The sequence below is a fragment of the Dendrobates tinctorius genome, unplaced genomic scaffold (assembly GCF_039654945.1).
Source record: "Dendrobates tinctorius isolate UK_male_01 unplaced genomic scaffold, ASM3965494v1 ptg000022l, whole genome shotgun sequence".
NCBI classification, from domain to species: domain Eukaryota; kingdom Metazoa; phylum Chordata; class Amphibia; order Anura; family Dendrobatidae; genus Dendrobates; species Dendrobates tinctorius.
The window spans coordinates 93,462,832-93,484,126 of NW_027361690.1; the positions used below are offsets into that span (position 1 = coordinate 93,462,832).

At 41.8% G+C, this 21,295-nt stretch overlaps 1 protein-coding gene across 1 annotated transcript in view; it reads right to left on the reverse strand.

The window, feature by feature from the left end:
* Window positions 1-21,295, reverse strand: part of ITGA11 (integrin subunit alpha 11) — a 243,032-nt gene that overhangs the window by 25,379 nt on the left and 196,358 nt on the right. The window contains exons 20-22 of the mRNA XM_073568948.1: window positions 5,396-5,603; window positions 1,490-1,588; window positions 133-209 (exon numbers count right to left, since the gene is read on the reverse strand). Of these exons, the coding sequence (XP_073425049.1) occupies window positions 133-209; window positions 1,490-1,588; window positions 5,396-5,603 (384 nt within the window). The remainder of the gene's footprint in view (window positions 1-132; window positions 210-1,489; window positions 1,589-5,395; window positions 5,604-21,295) is intronic.

The following is a 21,295-nucleotide window of genomic DNA, read 5'->3' on the forward strand; positions in this document are numbered from 1 at the left end:
AAATAAAGAAGACGGTTTTAATAAAAAGATAGTTAAAAAAAAGCATGCTGTTAAATATGCAGCCGTTGGGTGGACATCAATCTACAGACCATGTAAGGCCATTTTCGGGTATAGATGCAACACATAACTTACCTGCCTGTGACGAGATGTATTTGCAGAGATGGCAGAAAAATATATTTACTGAATTCAAAATCAAGTCGGAACGCCACCTATTAGAAAGAGATAAGTAGCACAAATTGGCATCCGTCCCGACATCCCGTACACCTCCTGAACTAGGACTTCTATTGAAAGATCACTGTTGTATTTCCCACTTGAGCACTAAAAAGTTATTTCCAGAATCCCAAGTTATCCCCTATCCATGGGATAAAGGATAACTGATCACTGGGGGTCCGAGTATTGGGACACCCAGCAATACTGAGAATGGGGCTCTGGATCTCGGGAACCATAGACACTGAAAGGGCGTGGAGGTCAACCATGCACACATTCACTCCATTAGAAATGGGGAGCTCAGTTCCAGGAATCCAAAACCCTGTTCTCAGGATCACTATGGGTTCCTGTCAGACCCAAAGCAATCAGTAAGTTATGCCTTATCTTATGAATTCTGGGAATGAGTCTTTTAAACTTTTTGGAACAAATCGGTCTTCAGATGAAGCTGTTTAATGTAGTCCATGTATCAAGTAGTGTGGAGAACAAACTTTTACATACACTGCAGAAGAGTGGGCAAAGTTATTTTTAAAGTATTTCTTGAGACATTTTCACATGTGGCCCATGAACAAGAAATTTTGTTGGACTTTTTATAATCTTTTAAATGGATTTAATGCAGAGACCATATGAATATGCCATTGTTTTGACATACAAACTACTGAAAAGGCTAAAAAAGAGGGGTGGTATGTATAATATTGTGTATCATAAGGAAGATCTTATATGAAAAATAGTTACTATAAGCAGTCTATCAGTTTTAGGTACCTCCCATAATCTGAATGTATAAGAACACTGACTATGAATTGACTATTTTCCTCGACCTCCCGAAACCACGTCAAACCCATCCAATTACACTCATAGTGTGAAAACTGTTCTACAGAAGTGGAAAACTGGAGTTCATAGTAAAATACAGTCACATAAGAAAAAATCTATATTGTTCTCTCTAATTAGGCCACTTGCACACATTGAGTATTTGGTCAGTATTTTACATCAGTATCTGTAAGCCAAAACCAGGAGTGGGAGAATCAGAGGAAAAGTGTAATAGAAACACGTCACCACTACTGTATTTATCAGCCACTCCTGGTTTTGGCTACAAATACTGAGGTAAAATACTGACCAAATACTGAACATGTGGCCTTATACTCATCATTTGTCTACTTATAGGAGGAATTTTCTTTATAAGATGAGACAAAACTAAACGTTTCTCCCATTCCAAGTCTAGAAGAGTAACTATATTAAATATGTCCATCCAGAGTGGTAATTGTGAACCACAATATTTGTTTCCTACCTTGGCTTTGGCTCTGAAAAATGGGAAACTGACATTGCAGATCTTGCTGTAGAGTACACGCTCAGCATTTTTGCATTCAATCTTAATGTCTGATTCTTCCTGTGGAATAAACATACAAAAGTACATTTAGAGTTAAACTGAACTCTACCCATAGCCTAAACTGATACAATAACTTTATATTAGCCAATTCCTGCATTACAACAAGGTCTATTACGCTCCATACACTTATTTCTAGGTCTGAGAAATGAAGCTTTAAATCTGACTAGCTGATTATGCAAGTTAGCTCTACAACTCTAGCACATGAGCTCAACACTAGGGTACAGCAACTCTATTGGTCCGATTCATCAAAGCTTTTACGCCAGAATTCTAACTTAAAAAGCTTTGAAAAGCCACAAAATGTTGGCCCAACATGAGGCTACGCTAACATTTTGTGACTTATGGCATGCACATGCCACTTTTGCCCAGCTCTGACAGATTACTGCGGTCCCCACTGCCCCCAGTACAGATCCCTGCAGTCCCCACTGCCCCTAGTACAGATCCCTGCGGTCCCCACTGCCCCCAGTACAGATCCCTGCGGTCCCCACTGCCTCCAGTACAGATCCCTGCGGTCCCCACTGCCCCCAGTACAGATCCCTGCAGTCCCCACTGCCCCCAGTACAGATCCCTGCAGTCCCCACTGCCCCCAGTACAGATCCCTGCGGTCCCCACTGCCCCCAGTACAGATCCCTGCGGTCCCCACTGCCCCCAGTACAGATCCCTGCGGTCCCCACTGCCCCCAGTACAGATCCCTGCGGTCCCCACTGCCTCCAGTACAGATCCCTGCGGTCCCCACTGCCTCCAGTACAGATCCCTACGGTACCCTACTGCTGACTCTATCCCTTTTAGAGAATGTACCATTTATGACTAATCTTTGTTTCCTGTCATTTAGCCAATTCTTTAGCCATTTGCACATAGTTTCCTCCAGTCCTTGCCTCTGTAGCATCAGTATAAGGCTGTTATATGTTACTAGATGGTGGCCCGATATTAACGCATCAAGTATACTAGAATATGTATGTAGTTTGCGGGCGGCACCTGTTGCTGATTGGTCGCGGCTGACCTCCGTGCGGCAGGAGATGACCAGCAGATCTCCCGACGGTAGGCAGGGCCGGCTACCGACTCCCCCTCTGCATTGATGGAGGAGAGAGCGTCAGCTGACGCTCCCTCTCCCATCATTTCCCGCTCTGCCTCTGACACAGCGGTGCCAGGCAGAGCAGGAGACAGAAGCAGCCAGCAGCGCGGGCAAGAGGAGAAGGTGAGGAGTGTTCTTTTTTTATATATATCGTTGTGTGTGCTGGACTGTGGGGCCTTTTTTTTGGGGGGGGGGTTTATGCTATGTGGCCTGGGCTATATACCATGTGTGGCTGATCTACCATGTGGTGCTGGGCTATATATACCATGTGTGGCTGGGCTATATACCATGTGTGGCTGGTCTATATATACCATGTGCTGCTGGGCTATATATATACCATGTGTGGCCTGGGCTATATACCATGTGTGGCTGGTCTATATACCTATATACCATGTGTGGCTGGGCTATATACCATGTGGTGTTGGTCTATATATACCATGTGGTGCTGGGCTATATACCATGTGTGGCTGGTCTACATATACCATGTGTGGCTCATCTATATATACCATGTGGTGCAGGGCTATATAAACCATATGTGGCCTGGGCTATATACCATGTGTGGCTGGGCTATATACCATGTGTGGCTGGGCTATATACCATGTGTGGCTGGACTATATATACCATTTGGTGCTGGGCTATATGCCATGTGTGGCTGGTCTATATATACCATGTGGTGCTGTGTGATATATACCATGTGTGGCCTGGGCTATATACCATGTGTGGCTGGGCTATATACCATTGGGTTCTGGGCTATATATACCATGTGTGGCTGGGCTATATATACCATGTGTGGCTGGGCTATATATACCATGTGTGGCTGGGCTATATATACCATGTGTGGCTGGGCTATATACCATGTGGTGCTGGGCTATATACCATGTGGTGCTGGGCTATATACCATGTGGTGCTGGGCTATATATCCCACGTGGTGCTGGGCTATATATACCATGTGTGGCTGGGCTATATATACCATGTGTGGCTGGGCTATATATACCATGTGTGGCTGGGCTATATACCATGTGGTGCTGGGCTATATACCATGTGGTGCTGGGCTATATATATATATATATATATATATATATACTGTATATATATATATATACCACGTGGTGCTGGGCTATATATACCATGTGGTGCTGAACTATATATACCATTTGGTTCTGGGCTATATACTATGTGGCTGTGTTATATACCATGGGGGGGTACATTTTACATTATATTCTATGGGGGAGGCTGTGTTATATAATATGGGGGGTTACATTATATTCTATGGTGAGGTGGGCTGTATTATATTCTATTTGGGTCTACATTATATTCTATGGGGGGCTGTATTATATTTATTATATTCTATGGGGGTGATTACATTATACTCTATGAGGAGGCTACATTGTATTCTATGGGGGCTGCATTATATTCTATGGGGGGGCTAGATTATATTGTATGGGGGCTTCAATGTACTTTATGAGGGCGCTACATTATATTCTATGGGGGGCTGCATTATACTATATGAGGAGGGCTACATTGTATTCTATGGAGGGGCTACATTCCACTATATAAGGGCTGCATTATATTCTATGGGGGGGCTGCCATATATTCTATGGAGGGGCTGCATTATACTCTATGAGGGGGGCTGCATTATATTCTATAGGGGGTTACATTATATTCTGTGGAGTGGCTGCATTATACTCTGTGGGGTAGTTGCATTATGCTCTAAGGGGCGGCTGCATTATACTATGGGGGGTTACATTATATTGTATGGCGGGGTTGCATTATACTCTGTGGGATGGCTGCATTATGCTCTATGGGGTGGATGCATTATACTATATGTGGGCTGCATTATACTGTATCGAGGACTATGGGGAATACATTATATGAAGAACTATGGGGTGCATTATACTATGGGAAGTGAATTGTACTACATGGATGACTATGGCGGTGCGTTATACTATATGGAGCACAATGAGGAGTGTATTATACTATATGGAGGATTATGCGGCACATTATATTACATCGAGGACTATGGGGCACATTAATTTATATGGAGGACTATGGGGTGTAAACTGTAGATGTGCTGCTGATAACATGATACTGTATGGGGACAGATTGATCCATTAGTGATTGTTCTGTCCCCATCATTCTTTCTCAGACGGTGGAAAAAAGGCCGGAAAACAAGCGTCGAACGACTTCAATATTGTCGATCACACTCATTTAGCAGCATGAACTCAGCGCATGTAACGACAATCGAAATGGTTCTGTGTGATGTGCAATACGTTAGCATTTGAGGCCCCATTTTAAACTTTGCCTAGGGCCCCACTTTGCCTTAAACCGACCCTGACGGTAGGGGTGGCGTGCGTCGTTTGAATTCCCCGCCAATTCGCAGCTGGACTGCGCCGGCCACGACCAATCAGCGATTCGGGATTTCCGTTACAAACAGAGAGACAGACAGAATTAGTTAGACGATTATATAGTAGATAAACTCAAAAAAATTACAGTAGCTCAACATTGAAGAAAACTGTCCTAAACTACCGTAAATACTGATGCATATATGGCTAAAAGAAACACAAGATGACTTTTCATTACAAGAACCTTCCTTGGTCTTGCACAGATTGCATGGCCATGGAGGCATCATACCACACGTGTCCAGAATCTATGGGTTCATTAATAAAATCCACCTCATTCTAAAGTCTTACTCATCATCTGAGCAACTCTATTATAAAATGTGCTAATGGATTATTCACCTTGGTTATCAGACTGGCAAACTGAAGGTTCTGGGAGTAGGAAATGTTGAGCATAGTGCTATATGCGTTCTCCCCGCGGTTTTCTAATGTGACTTCCAAGGCTACTCGTCTTCTGTTTCCTTCAATGATGAAGACAGAGTTGTCGAAAGAACGAGTAAAAATGGAGCAGTCTGAAGGTGATCTTCTGAGAGAGCGCTGGCAGAACTCCCTGAACGTGAGAAAAGGTACATGTCAGGAACACAACAACCACATACTATATATCCCTAATAGACCAGTATTATTATTATTATTATTTATTTATGTAGCACCATTGATTCCATGGTGCTTTACATGGAGATTAGTGCGACCTTCCAAAGAGCTGAGTATTACAATCATTCCAGAATGTGCCTGACTTCATCACTGCACCGCATGGTCTGCTCTCTCACCATGTATGGATTCCACATGTAAGGGGAACAGTATGTACCCTATTCACAATTTTCAAATCTTTTAATATTTGGAAATACCATTCTAATAAGAGAACACTCAGCCGCAGTTAGAAAGCTATCATGCATTTATAAGAAAGCTATCATTAGGTCAGACCTAGATAAATTACATTTCACAAGCAAAGGCCACATTCAGACGTCATTTTTTCACGTACGCGCCCTATCTGTGTTTTTTTTGTGTTATTAACATGAAAGCATAGACCATGTATGATAGATAACAGCACACATGCATGCACTATATCAAGTACAAGGGAGTAAGAACCATACTGGTGGACTATCACATTGTAAGGGAACCCTTAGAGATAACATAATGGAGCCCAGTCTTGGTTTGTATTCTTCTACATGTACAGCACCCCCTTACTAGTGGAACCACATAGGTATGCTGGTTTTATGCATCCATGGTCCAAGTAAGGACCGAGCTTCACAGACTGGACGTGTGTCTCCTGACCCAAACTCGACAGTCTTATTAATGCCTATGAGACTTGATTTTCAGTCAGGAGGCCCATGGCCAGTCCATGCATTTGAGTTCATGCTTTGACCATGAAACATGGATGTGTGAAACTGGTCTTACTATGAGTGTAGCAAATAAGCCCGAGGGTCATGGAAAAAGTATTAATGTAAAAAAAAAAACATAAAACACCTTAATAAATCATAATATTTTGAGCAACATGTGACATTTGGCATTTACTGACCAAATGGACTGGGCATGGCTACAACAGTCCATCAAATTCAAGATAAGTTATGCTACTTTAGTGACCTAACTTACTCCAGACAGGTACTCCAGTCCTTGACTGGAGTACATTTTTGGCGGAGACGCTCCGAATTAACAGATGAACCTAACTCATTAAGTGGCTTGCACTGCTTAATGAGTTAGGTGCATTGTACTCCACGGAGCCCCTTCCCTAATACTGGTATACGCAATGCTAGTCTTTAATCAATCGACCCCTTTGTTATTCTTTTCTGAGTAGAAAAACTAGCATCATAATCAGCGTCGGACTGGAGTATCTTGGGCCTGCCAGAGAAAATCATTCTTGGGGCCCTCTATGTAGCTACACAGAAATAAATACTAGACCACCAGTTGTGTGGTAAAACATGGTAATATCGGTATAATAAGGTAGTACACTTGTTAAAGTTATAGAAAGAGCTGTCGCCACATTTTCATGCAAACTCAATGATAAAGGTCTCTGGTGTTTATTAACCACCAAGCCAATGTTTTATAGCACCAGCGCTGTGGGTGAGATTTTATGAATTGACCGATGCTGCAGATTTGACATGAACAATGAGTCAATTCATGCTGCGGATATTCACCAGCGATATCATCCTTTGCAATATAAAGAATCAGGTCAGTGGTAAAGGTGCGTCATTGTGTAGTAGCAAATGCAGCAATATCTGCGCAATATCTGTGTGGTAATTTCCGCTGTTAATATGCTGTGGGATTTCCATGTTAGAAATTCTGCAGCAAATACATTATGTGAATGTCCCCTCTAATGGTGGTGGCCTAAATCACTTATGTATGATACAGGAGTGAAATCAAAGTAGCTTTTCCCCATGGTCCCCCATACAATTTGTAAAGAATTCTCTTTGGAACCTAAAAGGCCATAATGTTTTATGAAGTACCTCATTTTGTTAGTGGTGGAGGAAGAAAAGTTTTAGTAAGTAAGGGGTGATACACTGAGAGGGGGCTCAGCCAGTCAGGGGTGATACAGGGAGACGGGCTCAGTCAGTAAGGGGTGATAAAGGGAGAGGGGGCTCAGTCAGGGGTGATACAGGGAGACGGGCTCAGTCAGTAAGGGGTGATAAAGGGAGAGGGGGCTCAGTCAGGGGTGATACAGGGAGAGGGGCTCAGTCAGTCAGGGGTGATACAGGGAGAGGGGCTCAGTCAGGGGTGATACAGGGAGAGGGGCTCAGTCAGTCAGGGGTGATACAGGGAGAGGGGGCTCAGTCAGTCAGGGGTTACACAGGGAGACGGGCTCAGTCAGTAAGGGGTGATAAAGGGAGAGGGGCTCAGTCAGGGGTGATACAGGGAGAGGGGGCTCAGTAATGGGTGATACAGGGAGAGGAGCTCAGTCAGTCAGGGGTGACACAGGGAGAAGGGGCTCAGTCAGTCAGGGGTTAAACAGGGAGACGGCTCAGTCAGTCAGGGGTTACACAGGGCGACGGGCTCAGTCAGTCAGGGGTGATACAGGGAGAGGGGGCTCAGTAATGGGTGATACAGGGAGAGGAGCTCAGTCAGTCAGGGGTAATACAGGGAGAGGGGGCTCAGGCAGTCAGAGATGATACAGGGAGATGGGCTCAGTCAGTAAGGGTTGATAAAGGGAGGGGGGCTCAGTAAGTAAGGGATGATACAGAGAGAGGGGGCTCAGTAAGGGGTGATACAGGGAGAGGAGCTCAGTCTGTCAGGGGTTACACAGGGAGAAGGGGTCTCAGTCACTCTGGGGTGGTATAGGGAAAGGGGGCTGAGTCAGTCAGGGGTCATACAGGGAAAGGGGTTCAGTCAGTCAGGGGTGGTATAGGGAGAGGGGGCTCAGTCAGTCAGGGGTGATACAGGGAGAGGGGCTCAGTCAGTCAGTCAGGGGTGTGATACAGGGAGAAGGGGCTCAGTCAGTCAGGGTGATACAGGAGAGAAGGGTCTCAGGCAGTCAGGGAAGATACAGGGAGAGGGGCTCAGTCAGTCAGGGGTGAGTGATACAGGAGAGAGGGGTCTCAGTCAGTCAGGGGTGATACATGGAGAAGGGGTTCAGTCAGTCAGGGGTGATAGATAGAGAGGGGGCTCAGTCAGTCAGGGGTGATACATGGAGATGGGGTTCAGTCAGTCAGGCTCAATCTGATCATTATTATGGGGTCTCCGCTCTCTTGTTTTGACCTCTTATGCCAGTTGTTTGTGCCGTATAATAAGTTGCCTTTCAGATTGTAATAAGATAAAACTAAAAGGTTTTTATTTCTTTTTTAATGAGTTTAAGTAAAATATTTAAATCTCTATAAAGAAAAAATAAAAGAGAATTGTTTGGATAAAACAAGATAAGCTTGGCCTTTTGGATTACTTGCTCTCTAACTGATGTCTGTTTAGCTACCAGTGAGACCTGTTGTGAAATAATGTGATGAAGGCAGATCCAGACAGAGGAGTCATGTAACTGTATACTTTAAACAGTTCATTGTGTGCTACTGTGTCTTTTTCTTAGCGTGCAGAAGGAATGATGGAAAGATTTGCATTACAGAAACGTGTTCTCAATAAATCTCTGCTTCATTGTGTGAATAACTAAAAAAATCTGGGTTAACTATTCTACTGAAAAAAAGAAATTTTGAAACTATTAATAAAAAAATTGCAGTATGTATATATAAATACGAAAATGCTGCAAATAATTATTTAAAAAATAGAAGTGTTAATAGTTTATTTTTATCAATTAACAAAATGTTAAGTGAATGAACAAAAAGAGAAATCTAAATCAAATCAATATTTGCTGTGACCGCCCTTTACCTTCAAAACAGGATCAGTTCTTCTAGGTACACTTATACTTGCACACAGTTTTTGAAGGAACTCGTCAGGGAGGTTGTTCCAAATATCTTGGAGAACTAATCACAAATCTTCTGTGGATGTAGGTTTGCATAAACCATTCTGTCTCTTCATGCAATCCCTGTGTAAGGAGGGGAACCGGGCCGTGGGTACCTGTCCTGTGCTGGGTCTGGAACTGTCGGGGTTGTCTCCTCTGTTGTCCGGGGGAAAGAGTAAGTGACAGGACAGACCTTTACACTCAGAAACATGGGGTGTGGCTAAGCGGCAACAGCCACAGTGCGCACGGAAGCAGTAAGCGGGAACAGGCAACGCGCAGCAGAGAGAGAGGAGTGCTCCGTCCCTTGAAAACCGGGACTGCGCCGGCATGCGTCCATGTACTCCTGCCGTCATGAGCGGGGATTACAGAGAGAGAAGTGCAGTGTGCCCGGTAACTCAGAGAGAGGTGCTGTGCGCTTCGTGGCCATGAGTACAGCGCACATACCGCATAGAGAAAATCGGGTACTGGACAGATGTTTGCGGCCCACCTTACCAGCATTTACCTGCCCACCCACAGTGGACCCTGATAGTGACGCGGCCTTGTTTGCTCGGGCCGCATATGCTCATGGACTAGGGTCTCAGCGGAAGGTGCCGGAGACCGACTGCTGCCGCCAGAAGATGGACCGCCGTAACCAACATAATCTTCTTGGACAAGCACCGCGCCAGCCGTTGTTGGTGCTACCAATCCCCAAATAGTACATGCAGTCTGAGGTTCAACTCCTGACACGATAAGTGCACGAAAGAACAGCTGTCACTTTGGTTATTTACTCTGCATATCTTTAACAATTCGACTGCTGCTACCCCGTTTAATCCTTCATCTCCCTGCAAGACGTTACCCCCCTGTTAAATTAAAATTGTTAAATTTGTTAACCCTTGCTCTGCCTTCTGTCTGTCACTGTATCGCGCAACTTGCTTTCACCTGTAATCCCAGACAAACTCGATGATGCTCAGATCAGGGCTCTGTGATTTAATTACTTCCAAGATTCGTTGTTCTTTACACTAAAGATAGTTCTTAGTGACATTGACTTAATGTCTGGGGTCAATATCCTGGTGCAGAATAAATTTCGGGTCAATCAGATGCCGTTTAATGGTATTTTGTGATGGAAAAGTATCTGCCTGTATTTCTCAGCATTGTGGACACCAAGAAATGGGAAACATTGATGACTATAGGCACAGTTGTCAGCCATGGAAACTTTTTGCAGCAGATGAAAGATACATCATGCTTACTTCCCTACAAAATCATAAGATGTCCCGAAGTGTCAGCAGCTGAGAACAATCAGCAGCCAGTGTAACCCAGCTTCACCCATTTACTGTTCTGGGATTTCTGGCAAGTGGTCTTCATGGAGGAATTGCAGCCAAATCCCTCTACATGGAAACAAGGCCAAGTGACTCAACTATGCACATGAACATAGGAACCGGGATGCAGAAAAATGGCAGCAAGGGTTCTGGACTGATTAGTCAATATTTTAATTATTTAGCTGTTATAGAAGGCGGATTGTTCTCCAAAATGCTGGAGAGCAGTAAAATAATGAGGGTCTGCAGGCAACAGTGAAGCAAGGTGGAGGCTTGAAAAGTTGGAGTTGCATTTCAGCAAAAGAAGATGGAAATTTGGTCAGGATACTTATCAATCCTGCTGTACCATCAGGGAGGTGTCTGACTGGCTTCAAATTTATTCTGCTGCAGAACAATAACCCCAAACATACAGCCAATGTAATTTAGAACTATTTTCAGCATACAAAAGTACAAGGAGTTTTGGAAGTGATGATACGGCCTCCGCAGAGTCCTAATCACAACATCATTAATTCTGTCTGAGATTATTTGAAGAAACAGAAATATTTGTGCAAGTGTTTGCAGGTTTTCCCCATTATATACTTAGCTCTAGTGAAGGCATTGAACTTGTTACTGGGGAATACAAGGTCAATAGGCAGGTCAGAAACCCAGAAATGGTATGAACTTGGAGTGTAAAGTCTGACCTACTCTACTAAATGCATTTTAGGTTGAGGAAACAGATGTTCTGAACATTTTGGTTCCATTTTTTCAACATTTGCACATCATCAACAAGTAAAAATACCCAAATTTACAAATCATGCAATGAGTCTTAAATACATTAACAAGCAATAATGCTGATAATTAGAAAAATGCAAGTCACTTAAACCATGCTAAATTTTTTATTAGAAAAATACACAAAGTTTAAAAACATATAGAAAAAATGGGACACCACAGGTCAAATGGGGGACATTTAAGAGATATATGTTTATCCATAATGTAAGACTTGCTACCATGTAGACTATTCTCAAAGGATCATATGTAGGTATGAACAACAGGTAAAGTATAATTAAATAACTAAATGAGTGACATAGAAAGTAAGGCAAGTAAGTAAAGACAATAAGTAAGTCTCCTATGCTAAGCTAAGGGCATAAATAAATTCAACATATCCAAAAGATAATAAATACCCATATAGCTCCAAGACTGCTGCAAGTCATATATATGAGTCCCACCGCACCCGACGCGCATTTTGCAAGGAAGGCAAGAAACGTGCGTCGAGTGCAGTGGGACTCCTTTAAAAGAGCCTACATATGGTCCTTTGAGACTTGTCTATATGTTAGCAAGTCTTCCATTATGGATTAATATATCTTTGGATTTCCCCCTTTTTTTTACTGGTGATGTCCCATTTTTTCTATTTGTTTTAAACTATGTGCATTTTTCTATAAAAAAATTATCATGATTTTAATGGCTTGCAATTTCCAATTATCAGTATTATATCATAAACATGTGTATCGATCCTGTGATTTACATAATTCCATGACTTTTCCTTCTTGGTGTTGCAATGTCAGTGTTAAGGAGTCTGTATATATCTATATAAATAATCTGACAGATAATTAAATTTCTAACACGGATCAATTGCATAATTGTTACAAATGATAGCAGCAAGGCCCCACTGATTAATAAAAATAATAATTTTATTTTTTTAGAGCCAACATATTCTGCAGAACCACAAACAATAAAAACATTACAAAGTAACACAAAGTTCAAGAGCTACAGGAGGAGTGAGGGTCCTGCTCACAAGCTTACACTCTATAAGGAAATAGGGGGGACACAATAGCTAGAAAGTGACTGTCATGTATGGTCCAGCCATCATTATAATAATTAGGGGTATTCAAATAAAGCTGCAGGATTCGGTCATTAGCCAGTATCTACAAACAGTTACCAAGTGCTATTGAGTGCATGTAGGGCATGGAGACTGATGGATAGGAGGAACCAGATTCTGAGGAAAAATTAGAAGTGGGAACAGGGAACAGTTGGATTAGTGAAGTGAGGTGATAGGCCTGTCTAAAGAGATATGTTTTTAAGGCACGCTTAGGTATTAATCGGATTGTCTGGGGTAGCGCATTCCAGAAAACTGGAGCAGCACGAGAGAAGTCTTGGATACAGAAGTGAGAGGTTTCAACTATGGAGGATGTAAGTCTTGGATTAGTTGCGGAAAGGAAAGCACGGGCTGGGTGATAGATTACTCTGAATATTATTATTACATTATTACGAAATTCATGGAATGGGTTCACTTCTGTGTCTGCTTTAGGGCAAAATAAAAAAATCCTCCTTTGTGAGCTTTATCTTCTTTTCTAAAAAGTTACTCAAAATGGAAACCAGATGACCCATAATAATCAAGGGCTTCATTTTGATTACATTTAATTTAGTTTGAAATAGATCCATTTTGGACATTAATACTGTTTGTGTGTTCCTAAAAGCAGAACAGATAAACAGCCTGTCAAAACGCAGGTGTGAACAGCCTAAACATATTTATTATAAAACATGGTTGGACCATACAAAACCACCACTTTTTGCCTTTGGTGTTCCCTTATTTCCTCATATATTATAAGGCTGTGAGCAGGGCCCTTACTCCTCTTGTTTGAATTGTTGAATAATGTGTAATGGCTGATATGGGCTGTACATGTCCTCTCTGAATTGTAAAGTGCTGCGGATTACGTGGGTGCTATAGAAATAAGGATTATTACTATATTAAGCATTAATAATAAACACAAAAATAATGTTAGAATACAATAACACGCCCACTCAATTTGTTCAGTGCAGCTGTCACTCATACAATACAGCAATACAGCAGAGCTGAGCAAGCTAACCCCTTCCACACCAGGCTCTCTATATGCAATGTCCATAGACAGTGAGGTGCTATCACAGGAGGGGGCATGTCAGACTAGCATGCGTATACTGCAGTGTCCCAGCAATGATAAGCTACTGGAGCTAAAACAATCACTGCAAGCAAAGAAAACCACAGAGTTTGATAAAAGAGGCATGCTGAAATCTATGTTTCAACCTTTACCTCATGCTGTCTTCAGATTACATAGCAAAATCCTGCTGACAGACAGGGACGGCATTAGGGACAGGAAAACTAGGCATTTGCCTAGGGCCCCCACACCCCCAGGGGCCCCCATCCAGTGGCTGCTATAGGGCCCTTGAGTCTGTGGGGCTACTGCCAGTGTCAGATCCGACCTCCCTGCATCGGGTATTCAGTTGTATCTGCATGATGCAGATACAGTTAAAAGCAATGATGGAGAGAGGGAGCGTCAGGTGACACTCCCTCTCCCATCATTCTCCCTCTGCTTTTGACGCAGGAGTCGCGATTAACATCACTTAATCACACGCCAAGCTGAGCTGGGCAGTGGAACTGCTGAGTAGGCCAGCAGCAGAGACCGGAGCAGCAGGGGAATAAAAGGAGGTTAGTATTGTACTTATCTTTTTTTTAAATCAGTGAGTGTGTCATGGCCATAATACTGGAGGACCATGGGGCTGCATTCTACTCTATGGGGGCTGCATTCTACTCTATGGGGGCTGCATTATATGCTATGGGGAATGCATTGTAATCTATGGGGGCTGCATTGTACTCTATCGAGGACTATGGGGAATGCATTATACTGTATGGAGGACTATGGGGTGCATTATACTATGGGGAGTGCATTGTACTATATGGAGAACTATGGGGTTGCATTATGCTATATGGAGGACTATTGGATGCATTATACTATATTGATGACTATGGGGAGTGTATTATACTATATGGAGGACTATGGTGAGTGTATTATACTATAAGGAAGACTATGGAGGGTGTATTGTACTATATGGAGGACTCTGGGAACTGTATTATACTATATGGAGGACTCTGGGGAACATTATACTATATGGAGGATTATGGGGAACATTATACTATGTGGAGCACTATGGGGCACATTATACTATATGGAGGACTATGGGGCACATTATACTATATGAAGGACTATTAGGTGCATTATGCTAAATGAGCAAAATGCTGCCTATTCATCGAGTGATTGGATTGTTTATACCGGAACAAAAATTATTGTTCTCAACAGCACATTGCCTGGTGAAAACTGCAGAAATGCTGCTAATAACTTGATACTGTATAGGTACAGGTTGTCCTACTAGTGATTGTTTTGTGCCAATGATTCTTCTTCAGCCAATGTAAAGAGGCCTGAACACGGCGCATAAAAATGCTACCCGAAATGTGTCGGTGTGATGGTGCAATATGTGAGCATTTGGGACGTCACTTTAAACTGTTGCCCAGGGCCCCACTTTGTCTAAAACCGGCCCTGCTGACAGATTCCCTTTAGGCTGCGTGCCCACGATCAGCAATAGCAGCTTTCTACATTAGAAGCACAGTGGATGGGAATTGTAGAAATCCCATGCTCACTGCGCTTTTATTTTACACTATGCAAACTCACCCGCAGTGCGCGTTTACGAGCCACAGCATGATAATTTTGGCTGCAGAGACGCTTGTCTCCGCAGCTTAGTCTCACCCATAGCCGTTCATTAGATGCGTTAAATCCACATAGTTCACATGCGGATTTAACTGTGTGATTAGAACGCAGCGAAAATACACTGCGCCCAAAATGCTGTTATTGCTGATCGTCGGTCGGTGCATAGCCTTAAGGCTTCATTTAATTGTAAGTGATTGTTATACGTATGATTTTTGCTCACAGATAGTGCACTGACACATTATATTCTATGTGGCTATTCATGTCATCATTTTCTTTTATTTGCTGTCCGATGGTCCACGTGAAAGAGATGTCTTATTTCAAATGAAAGGGTCTGCAGACAGATCAGATAGCACATGGATGACACCCTTGTTCCATCTGTTTACTGTCAACTTTTCACTAAATAATTGCTAGAAGGATCTTGAGAAACCTCCATATTTTATTCTTACATGCAAGAAAAATGGAGGGCAAAAAGGCATACAAACAAAAAACTATGAAAAATGAATAAAGCACAAGATAAGAAAAAAAGTCTAATTTTGTAAACAAGAAAAATCATGAACGTGTGAGTTCCGTCTCATTTGTATTGGAACGGCCACATTATATAATTGTATACAACTAACATACTTGTCACATGGAGAGTTGATCATAGAACTTTGGCAAAGCAGTAATAAGTGACAACAAGTATTGGATTGACAGAGATCTCCCATGCATACTGGCTGCTTAGTATTACACAATATCTTTTTATTACATTATAATATTTATTGCAATTCTTGCAAGAAAAGAAACTTTTTAAAATCTGTGTTATACTCATTTGCCTGTATATATATATATATATATATATATATATATATATATATATATATATATATATATATTCTCCCTTATGGGTAAGTTTATTTGTTTTTCAGGTGTTCATGGCCAATTCTTTAACTGTGAATTTTTTTTAGAAAAATCACTTCTGTGAGAATATACTCCAGGACCCCCCAACAGAGTGATTATTTGTAGTGCAGGATTGTGTAAGTAAATTTTTGCCACACTGAGAAGACTGTGTACATTTTTGGCCTCCAGTGTATAAGAAGGATATAGCCGAACTACAAGCGGGTGCAGAGAAGAGCAACCAAGGTTATTAAGGGAATGGTTGGACTACAATACGAAGACAGGTTATCAAACTGTGAGTTATTTATTTTGGAAAAACAAAGGCTTAAGAGCGATCTTATTACAATGTACAAATACAGTTGTGTGAAAAAGTGTTTGCCCCCTTCCTGATTTCCTATTCTTTTCCATGTTTGTCACACTTAAAGGTTTATGTATCACTATACAAAGACTGAAGAATAAAGTAAACCGGATCTGTCTTCAGATCTCAGTATACAAATTGCATACTCCCACAAATATGCCAAAATACATGCATTAACGTAAAAAAGCCCAAAATGTCTCCATATCCTCTAATCTGACTCCCAGTTAGCAAACCCAAAATTAAATGTTATCACATGAGATCACTGAGCATACCGGAGAATGTAACAGGTTTCTAAGGTTCATAAAACATAAATAAATGTTACAAGTTTTACATTTTATCAGTATACTTGTTTTAAAAATGTTGGTCCCTGGGCTGAAACTTCAAGAATCGGTGGTGTATAGGGATTATTCGGTTATACACACACTTGCCCTCACTGCTTAGCCTAAGATAACATCACATTTCATCACTAGGTCAATTCAAAACAAGTGTATACAGATGTGTGCAAAAGTGTTTGCCCCTTCCTGATTTCCTATTCTTTTGCATGTTTGTTACACTTAAATGTTTCAGATCACCAAATAAGTTTAAATATTAGACAAAGCTAACACAAGTAAACACAAAATGCAGTTTTTGAATGAAGGTCTTTATTATTAAGGGAAAAAGAAATCCAAACCTATAGGACCCTGTGTGAAAAAGTCATTGCCCCCTAAACCTAATAACTGGTTGGGCCACCCTTAGCAGCAACAACTGCAATCAAGCGTTTGCGACAACAGGCAATGAGTCTTTTACAATGCTCTGGAGGAATTTTGGCTCACTCATCTCTGCAGAATTGTTGTAATTCAGCCACATTGGAGAGTTTCCGAGCATAAACCGCTTTGTTAAGGTCATGCCACGGCATCTCAATTGGATTAAGGTCAAGACTTTGACTAAGTCACTCCAAATTCTTAATTTTGTTTTTCTTAAGCCATTCGGATTAGAACTTGCTGGTGTGGTGTGTTTTGGATCATTGCCCTTCTGCATAACCCAAGTGCGCTTCAGCCAGAGGTCACAAACAGATGTCCGGACATTCTCCTTAAGGGTTTTTAGTAGTCAGCACAATTCATGGTTCCATTTACCACACCAAGTCTTCCAGGTCCTGGAGCAGCAAAACAGCCCCAGACCATCACACTACCACCACCATATTTTACTGTTGGTATGATGTTCCTTTTCTGAAATGCTGTTTTACTTCTATGCCAGATGTAATGGGACATACACCTTTGAAAAAGTTCAACTTTTGTCTTGTCAATCCACCGAGTATCCTCCCAAAAGTTTTGGTGATCAGCATGATGTTTTCTAGCAAAACTGAGGCGAGACTTTATGTTTATGCTCAGCAGAGGTTTTAGTTTTGCAACTCTGCTATGCAGGCCATTTTTGCCCAGTCTCCTTCTTATGGTGGAGTCATGAACACTGACCTTAACTTAGGCAAGTGAGGCCTGCAGTTCTTTGGATGTTGTTATGGGGTCTTTTGTGACTTCTTGGATGAGTTGTCGCTAAGCTCTTGGGGTAATTTTGGTCAGCTGGTCATTCCTGGGAAGGTTCACCATTGTTTCATATTTTCATCATATGTGAATAATGGCTCTCCCTGTGGTTCACTAAAGTCACAAAGATTTAAAAATGGCTGTATAACTTTTTCCAGACAGATAGATCTCAATTACTTTGTTTCTCATTTGCTCCAGAACTTATTTGGATTGCGGTATGATGTGTAGCCTTTGAGGATCTTTTGGTCTGCTTCACCTTGTCAGGCAGCTTCTATTTAAGTGATTTCTTGATTGAGAACAGGTGTAGCAGTAATCACGCTTTGTTGTGGCTATGTGGCTGGGGAATGTGAACTCAGTTTCCCAAAGATGTGATAAGCCACAGTTAATTTATGGTTTAATGGGGGGGGGCAATCACTTTTTCACACAGGGCCCTGTAGGTTTGGATTTCATTGAAAACTGCATTTTGTGTTTACTTGTGTTATCTTTGTCTAATATTTAAATATGTTTGGTGATCTGAAACATTTAAGTGTGACAAGCATGCAAAAGATAGGAAATAGGGAAGGGGGCAAACAATTTTTCACACAACTCTATATAAGGGAAATGTACAGAGATCTTTCTAATGATCTTTTTACACTTAGGTTTCCATGGATGACAAGAGGGCACTCTCTACTTCCAGAGGAAAGAAGGTTTAATCATAATCACAGATGGTGATTCTTTACTGTTAAGGTACTGTCACACTTAGCGATGTACCAGCGATCCCGACCAGCGATATGACGCGGTCAGGATTGCTGGTGCATCGCTAAATGGTCGCTAGTGAGCTGCCACACAGGCAGATCTCACCAGCAACATCGCAGGGGTCGGGGGTTGCTACTTACCTGTCAGACGAGGCGATCCTGACGTCCTCCCGACCGCGTCCACGCGTCGCTCGTCGTCACAGCAGGAAGGGCAGCAGGAAGCAGATGACAAGAAGCGGTCCAGGACGTTCTCGGGCGATCAGCGATAACCAGCGGGGGAGCGGTCGAGGTAAGTATCAGACATAGCGATATCACTAGCAATATCGCTATAATGTCACAAAAACCAGTGACGTTATAGCGATATTGCTAGCGATATCGCTTAGTGTGACAGGCCCTTTAGAGCAGTGAGACTATGGATCTCTCTGCCACAAGATGTTGTTATGGTGGATTCAGTAGTCCATCAAGGTCCTTAACGCTTTTCTTGATGAACATAATATTACAGGTTCTGGGCACTACATTCTGTGATGGGACGTTAATCCAGGCAGGGAACTAGTCTGACTACCGTATGTGGAGTCGGGATGGAATGTTCCCCCTAGCATGTAGCTATTAGTGTCTTCCGCAAATGACTTGTGTCTACCTTCAACCTTTAAAACTATGAAGTGTTAGCATTGTATGGGACATCTTAATAGAACATACGAAGGTGCAAAATTATTTCACAACCCTATGTTTACTCCTGGTTTAGAAGCTAAATCTTTCAAATGGTGCTTATCCAAAAAGATTATTATTTTGAAACATCTTTGGTCACCAACTGACACTTATGTCTAGGCCAGAATTTATTCAGAAATACAACCCACCCTTAACAGAAACAACGTTTACCCTAACATATCGGATAGATATTTCAGGAGTTGCGATGTTCCACGTGATATAGAACATATTTGGTGGTCCTGCCCACTTGTGAATTCTTTTTGTCAAAATATTATTGCCCTAATTAACAAAATATTCAACAAATCTCTACAACTTGATCCTACAGTTTTGCTATTCGGGAATACTCCAAAGGGCACTAACATAACACTAAAGATAATAGGCTCATTAGCTTCATAACTATGGCCTCACAGATACATAATGCTTCTAAATGGAGGATTGGTCGTCAGTGTAATCCCTCAATCTGTGTGGCACTAAATATTTCACCCTGAATAATCTGGAATCTCTGTTATGGGACTACTAGATGCTTGTTTAGAATATCTCTTGTCAAGTTACTTATATTGATTTGTTGGAAATGTTTATATTGTGAAATATTCTCATTTTCCTCCCATGTTCCCTACCCTTTACCTCCCCTTTTTTTTCTTTTTTTCTGTACTCCACAACTGTTTAGATTGAAAACTTAATAAAACTTTGAAACTACAAAGGTGCAAAAAATTGTAAAGGCAAAAATAAAAAAACAATAAATCCCATGTACCATTATGACGAATTTAGTGCAGAAAACATCAATAAACACAAACATAAAAAAAGAAAAGTTCACTAAACCCGTGTCCCCCCACAAATGATGAAACGAGCCTTGAGTCTTTCTTTCCAGACAACATATATCAATTTTTTTCCATCGGCACTTCTTGAAAAAAGTGCAGTAACATTATATACTGCTTCGTGATTACTGTACAGGGTGGGCCATTTATATGGATACACCTAAATAAAATGGGAATGGTTGGTGATATCAACTTCCTGTTTGTGGCACATTAGTATATGGGAGGGGGGAAACTTTTCAAGATGGGTGGTGACTATGGTGTTCATTTTGAAGTTGGCCATTTTGGATTCAACTTTATTTTTTCCAATGGGAAGAGGGTCATGTGACACATCAAACTTATTGAGAATTTCACAAGAAAAACAATGGTGTGCTTGGTTTTAACGTAACTTTATTCTTTCACGAGTGTTGTACTGTCAGTGCAACTCTCTTCTCCCACTCTTGACACACTGATATCAACACCCCAGAAGAAATGCTAGTCTAAGGGGGTCAGATTCCTTGTAGGATTGCTCGGACCTGACACCCATAATATGGTGGTGCACCATCTTGCTGGAAAAGCTCAGGGAACATGCCATCTTCAGTGCATAAAGAGTACAACACATCATCATGTAGCAATTTCAGATATCCAGTGGCATTTAGGTTTCCATTGATGAAGAATGGCCCCACTATCTTTGTACCCCATATACCACACCGTACCATTAATTATGGGTGTCAGGTCCAAGCATTCCTACATGAACAGTTTCCTGGAAAAGTGGATTGGTCGTCGTGGGCGAGTTGAATGGCCACTAAAGTCTCCCGATCTGACCCGCTTAGACTTTTCTCTTTGGGGTCATCTGAAGGCAATTGTCTATGCTGTGAAGATAAGAGATGTGTAGCATCTGAAACAACGGATACTGGAAGCCTGTGCTAGCATTTCTTCTGCGGTGTTGCTATCAATGTGTCAAGAGTGGGAGAAGAAGGTTGCATTGACAATCCAACACAATGGGCAGCACTTTGAACACATTTTATAAGTGGTCATAAACTTCTAAATAACTCTTGAAAGAATAAAGTTACGTCAAAACCAAGTACACCATTGTTTTTCTTGTGAAAT